The following is a 7,179-nucleotide window of genomic DNA, read 5'->3' on the forward strand; positions in this document are numbered from 1 at the left end:
TACTTGGAGCAGAGTGCAATGCTACCAAACAGATCAGTACTACAAAATGCTTATCACAATTATGCTGAATTCACATTTTTATATATAATTTTTATGTGCATATTTTATTACAAGCCTAACATTTTTGTAACATTTTGTATGATTGACCAAATATAACCAAAAACTTAATTTCAATATTTGTGCAGCTTATAAAAGCACAAAATAATTATAACATCATGTTGACTTCAGCGGGTTTTTAAGAACGGTCCGACCAATTCGACTAGTTGACCCTTGACCTAAAAGTTTAGTTGAGTCATTATCTGGTCTAAGTTTAACAGCATTGATAATAGGATCCCAATAGCCAGAATATATCAAAAACTGTCATCTTCTTTGGATTTTGATTCTTTCTAGGATTTATTTTGTGCTGCAGAAAAAATTAGGTACTGACAATTTATATATTAAACTTCTATTTATGAGGATTTATACCTAAACCTCTATAGTCTATTAATTTTGTGCTATTAGTAGTTAAGTAGAAGTTTAGGCAAAAAAGTGTAATAGAAAAAAAATTTTAAGTGGCAAAAAGTCAAAAGTTCTTAATTTGAGGTGCAATATCATGTTGGCTCCTCTTATTTAAGAAATATTTCCTAAGTCAATTGAGCAATATTTTCCCTTATGTAATTCTATATATATCTAAATCGTTCATTTCGCATAAATCATTGACCTAGATCTTTCTGGAAAAGATTCTTTTTCTGAAACCCTCCATTCCCCGTTCCTTTTCTTAGTCTGATAGTATGAAGAATTCTAAGAAATTTTTTTTTTTGTCACTGGGTCAACCCTAATGATTAAAAGAGATATTGGCTGAGATAATGGATTAGATACGGACTAGTTATGAACCAGAAAAGTAAACAAAGCAAAATACTAGCAGCATACAACCACAAATTCAAGTGATTTGCAAACATATCCCCATAAACCCGGAGCAAAGTAAAGAAAAAGGGTGAATAAAGAAAAAACTTAAAATTGTTTATCCAAATTATTCCCACCCAGTACCATGTTTCCCCTTTACCAAGTACCATGTATTTCTTATTATTTTAATTTTGAACTTATTTAGCAAATCCTACTTTATATTGACAACTACTATTATGGTTATGAATTATTATCAGATAACTATCCATTTATTCACTTTGTTTTGATGAATTTTGTATTATATATATCTATACAATATATAAATGGGGATGGAGTTTTTGGTGTAAACAAATTCATGTCACTTTATTTTTTTTCTAAACTGCCATTAGTAACCTCCTAGTACCATATTTCCTCTTTCCAATCCAAGGACCACGTATTTCTTATTATTTTAATTTTGAACTTATTTAGTAAATTCTAATTTAGATTAACAACTACTAATTATGTTTATAAATTACTATCAGATAGCTATCTATTTATTTACTTTATTTTGGGGAATTTTTTTTACTATTTATATCTATACTATATATAAAGGGGAGGGGGTTTTTTTGTATAAACAAATTTATATCACTTTATGTTTTTCTTAAATTGTCCTTAATTGGTAACTACCCACTACCATTTTTCCTCTTTCCAAGTGCCATGTATTTCTTATTACTTTAATTTTGAACTTATTTAGCAAATCCTAGTTTATATTGACAACTACTAATTATGGTTATGTATTACTATCAGATAACTATCTATTTAGTCACTTTATTTTGGTGAATTTTTACTAGTTATATCTCTATCTGTACTATATATAAAGGGGAAAGGGATTTTTGATGTAACAAATTTATGTCACTTTGTGTTTTTCCTGAACTGACCTTTGTAACCACTTGCTACCATATTTCCTCTTTCCAAGTACCATGTATTTCTTATTATTTTAATTTTGAACTTATTTAGCAAATGCTAATTTATATTGACAACTACTAATTATAGTTATGAATTAGTGTCAGATAGCTATCTGTTTATTCACGTTATTTTGATGAATTTTTTTCTACGTATATTGTCAAATATATAAAACCTATTCTCCTGAAAATGATTCAACAAATATAATAAAAAAATTTTATAACATTTTTTTAATCATTTGTAGACACATTAGTGCGTGTCATAAATGCTAGTGATTATCAGCGCTGAATCCCCTAAACCGGACACCTCCTTAAACTTGTTTATCGAAATTATTTTTGTTTTTTTAATAAACTGTCAAGACTTTAAATGGCAGTTTCAATCTCATTTTCTTCTCAATCTTTGCACATGAATCTCACGTTAAATATTGCTAATGCCTCCTTGATAATTTTTTACGGTTTAACAAATGATGAAAAGCATAAGAAGAATAACCTTGCATAAAATGGGATATGATCTAATGAATGACTAAACCAGGAAATCGACATTCAATTTGAGATTTACATATTACATATATCATTTAAGATACCTTCCAAAACAAACAAAAATTTTCAAAAAAAAAATACAAAACGCTTAATCCCATCTTCTTGAAAGTGCTATAAATTCCAAACCATACCCTCCCAATTCAGGCCATAATAACCAGAGGTCCAAAACCTCCTCGTGCCCACATTTTCACTCACAAAAAAAATTAACTTAAACCCTCCAAAAATGGCAAAAGAATTCCGCCCCCTTCTCATCATCTTCTTCTCTTTCTTGATTTCCTCTACACTTTTCGACGTCTCGGTGACGACGGCTGCCGATGACGCCAACGAGGTCCTAGGCCCCACGGATGCTTTCCGTGCACTAGACTCTGAGGACCCTTTGGTTGTCACGGTAGGAAAATTTGCTGTGGACGAAAACAACAAGCAAAAGAAAGAAAATATCCAGTTTGAAAATGTTTTAAAGGCTGCAAGCCAACAAATTGGTGCAAAAACTGAGTATGGCCTCCTTATTAAGGCAGCCGAAAATGGTACTTCGAACACCTATGCTGCCATTGTCTTGGACAGCAAAGATTCTGGGAAGGAGCTCGTTGGCTTTAGAAAGCGAAACTTGGCAGTTTAGAAGATATGATAATTTAGCAACTACGTCTCACATTTAAATTGTATCGTCGAGGGTGACATGATGATATAAAGGTGTGATTATTTGTTTTTCTTTTCCTTTTTTTTCAAGTCTTCGAACAAGACTGCTGGTGGAATGGAAATGGAATTCCAAGATGCATACACAATTTCTCTACCAATACTGTCTATGAGAAACCTAATTTTTTTTTTTTTTTTTGCGATTAGAGCTATTTCCAACAAATTTCTGAATAAAAGTTGCCTAAATTGACTTTATTTTCGGCTAAGTGGAACACTTTACAAAGGTGGTTTTTTAGAGATATGATTTTTGCTTGTGCGTGGCAATAATTTTGACTTACCTAAAAATAGATGATGGGATATATTTGGAATGACATCCAACATTAACTCTGCTGAAAATTTGGAGTACCCTATCTAGAAAAGAGTAACGCAAACGAACTGAATACTGAAACATTAAAACTTGGTTGGATTTCGTAATAAACTTGAAATTACTGCTTATCGGACTCCAACTTGAACAAAGTTTTTAATGAAAGTAAATTTTCGAGTAGAAGTTGAATAAGTACGTAAATCTCATCTTTCTATGTGTATGAAAATGAGTTCGAACACTATTTTTTTTTTCAAATTTCTAGCAGGGGAATGATAACTCGATCAATATGCTCGTTGATGCTTTGTTTTCTAGTTTATTAATTGATTTGAACTAATTTTACTTCAGAAAAACTCAGGCATAATTCGTTTTACACCCATAATCAAAACCAAAGAAAACCATCTTAGAATAGTAAACTTGAATGCCAATAAGTTGTTATTTAAACGCCTGACCTTGACTCACCATTTGTACTAGGTCACATGCTTTATAAATTGACTTCAATATTATCTATTTTAGGGTAAAATAAATCACTGGCCACTAAATGCACTTGCTGCGTTACCACTGCACTTGAGCAGCACACTGCATCCACCAAAGCATATTCATCATTTTGCATCCAAAACAAAAGATAGCAAGTGGAATGAAACTTAGTAAATGTTTAGTGATAGGTGCCACACCCTGTTGGAAACTTTTGAAAATTAATCATTAAGAAAGAAATGCAATTTCGATCCCCATTGTCTGGCTGTTGTGCCTATATATTTCCTTATGTTTTGGCCACAATAAAGGTTTATCCCGTGACGGAGCCAACATTTTTTTCCGGGGGAGGGGGGCAAAATTTTTCCTAATAATATTATCTTAATATGCTATGTTCAAAATAATTTTCATCTATTTAAATATATGACATCTAAAAAAATCAAATATTAACTTTAATTATATAGATTTGTCTATATTGTAAATATGTAGCATAGTTATAACAAAAATTAAGACAAAAAATAACCTTTAATTAAATATCTTATAATATCACAAACCACCCAAGTTGCACATTATGAGAGGATGCTCCAATATGTCGCCTATGCAAAAAAAAAAAAAAAATATATATATATATATATATAACTATACAATATAAATATAACTATTTTTAATTAAAAAAACAATAAAAGTTATGTTAACACACACTGAAATTTCAATCTCTTTTCTTAAAAGTAAATTGAGCTTTACATTCCTTGTAGAAGTAAATTTACCTATGATTGAACTAGTGCTAAACTTTTCAACAACTTTATTTTCTATGTACACAATTAGGCAATCATTCAAGAAATTATCTTCTATCTTGTTTCAAAACTGTGTTGAGTATTTTCATAATTGAAAATACCTATTCTATGGTTGCAGTTAATATAGAAAAAGTATGAATGAGTCTAATCAATTGGGCTAAAGTGTACATTTGTATATGAGCCAATAAAGTAATTACTTTTGTTTTAGCCCATTAATGATTATGAATTGGGTCTTTTATTATAATGTATCAAATTGGGTCAATTTACTATGGATTATCCATCATATGTTTACTTTTTTGAAAGTTAAATAACTAGCACAATAAAAGATAAATAATTTTTTGAAGAAAAAATTAATTCAAAGGTGGCCAATTCATATATATATATATATATATATATATATATATATAAACTCTCATAATATAAACTAAAATTGAAAAAAATTAGGGGGGACAAACATTGTTTTACACGCATTTTTATACATTATGAATTAAAATTTTCAAAACTTAGGAAGGGGGTCCCTCAGTCCCCCTTAGCTCCGTCATTGGGTTTATCAGTCATCGCGCGTGCTCTATTTTCTCTTTTCACCATTTTTTTGGTTAATCAATCAATAGCATTCAATTTTATTTTATTTTTATCAACTCAATTTCCTTTGTGTGTTTTTTTTTGAATTTTGTCCAAGTCAATATCGTTAATCATCTATTTTAATCCTTTTTATGCTCCTTAAACTTGGTTTGTCATTCTATTTTCATCTTTTTTTTTTTATCATCAATAACATCTACTTGTTTGTCGTTCTAGTCATATTGCTGAAGTCAATGCTTGACAATGTCATATGATTTTGCGTATTGCATGTTTTACTCGCCCAAAGGAACTTAAACAGCACAATGCTCCTTTGGCTATTCATTTTCTTTATTTCAGCTTTTAGTTTTAATTTTACTTCTCTTTTCTTTTTCTTCTTCCCCTTTCTTAGACTTAAATCATTCAAAATTGTTGGCTTTAATCCTTCATTTGCATGTTTCTCCCTCTCTTTGGCTCCATTTGGATTGTGGTTTGAGAAGTCTCGATTCACCCCCGAGTTTTTATTTTATTTTTCTGGTTGAAAATTTGTTTCTTTCCAATTTTGATTTTTAAAAAATCTCAAAATCAAAGTCTCATCTTTTTTTTTTATTTCAGTCATGTGGAATTTGCAGAAACGGAAAACTTGAAGCCCATTTGAGTTGCCAGTTTTTTGAGAAAAAGTTTTTCGAAGTGCTTTCGACACATTTTCTCAATTATCTTGTCACTTTACATATATCATATTGCTATAGATTTTTTTTAAAAACAAAAAAAAAACTTTTAAATACTCCCATCCAAAAGGACTTTATGCAGTTGAGCACGAGTAGGCATCTATAACTTGCCAAATGACGCTTTTATGAGGTAAAAGTTTGTGCTTGTCAAAATTTTGGAATTATAAATTCAAGTTTAACGAGCTGAATATGAAAGCAAATGCATCGTAATGAATGATTCGAAATTGAGGCTTTGGAGGGGTGGGTAATGAGGTCATACATTCTGGTTCATGCTAACTAAAGTTAACAATTACGAATCACTGAGATTATTTTAGTGGTTAGGGAAGAGCTGTTAGAGTTCTCTTTGCTGTCAGATTTAGAATTCGAATCCTGAATATGACAGTTGAAAGTGAAAAAATTGTGGGAAGGATGGGAGATTAAAAAAAAACAATTATATATAACAAAATTGCAGATAAAGGCTATCGTTGCTTGAAAATGTGCATAATACAGGATCAATCACGCACTTGTCTGCAAGGAACACATTTTAGCCGTCTTTTCTACTCTTCTTTCCGGAAGTTCAAAGTTCACGCCCTTGAAATGTAGGAAGGAAGGCGCGCCTTCCAACAAAGCCTTGATGGTACTTTGAAGGTTCGGCTTTTTGGCAATAAGGCAATTTGAAGGCAGCAAACAACAAAGTTCGGCAATCTATTTTAAATACTCCCTCCCACATTGACAGTCCCGATTTCCTTTTTCCTTTGTTTCAAATTGCAGTTCACTTTATAATTGAAGAATATAATTATTTTTTAATTTCTCTAAAATACACTTATTCAATGTAGATTGTTATTAGTATAAACTACTTTATTTAATATAGATTATTATTGAATACAAGCTACCCCATTTAATACATTTAGATTTTCCAACACATATTAATATATGAATGAGAATTGATACCTTCTTAACGATCAATTCAAGTTCTCATAAACCATTAATTCAAGTTTTTATAAATAATTAATATAAAGTTATACTCTATTTAATGTAAGGATATTTTAAAAAAATAACAACCTATATTTATTTTTCCAACAAAGTTAACTACTTTTTCTTAAATTATGTGAAAAAAATTAGAACTATCAAAATGAAACAGAGGTAATAACATAATCTGTTTTTTTTTTTTGGTGGGTACAAAGCACCTTTGCCTTGCGAGCTGACAACCGTGCTACTAGTCGCTCATATTTACATGGGCCATTGGTAATTCACTTATGAACGTCCATCCTCAGGAGCTTCACTTTGTTTTCTCCTCG

At 30.5% G+C, this 7,179-nt stretch overlaps 1 protein-coding gene across 1 annotated transcript; it reads left to right on the plus strand.

Annotated features, from left to right (window-relative positions):
- Positions 1-2,586: 2,586 nt before the first annotated feature.
- On the plus strand, positions 2,587-2,979 carry LOC113710020 (uncharacterized). Its single transcript, XM_027232869.1, has one exon. The coding sequence runs from the start codon at positions 2,587-2,589 to the stop codon at positions 2,977-2,979; it is 393 nt and encodes a 130-aa protein (XP_027088670.1).
- Positions 2,980-7,179: the final 4,200 nt, after the last annotated feature.

Source organism: Coffea arabica, chromosome 9e (genome assembly GCF_036785885.1).
Source record: "Coffea arabica cultivar ET-39 chromosome 9e, Coffea Arabica ET-39 HiFi, whole genome shotgun sequence".
Classification (NCBI taxonomy): domain Eukaryota; kingdom Viridiplantae; phylum Streptophyta; class Magnoliopsida; order Gentianales; family Rubiaceae; genus Coffea; species Coffea arabica.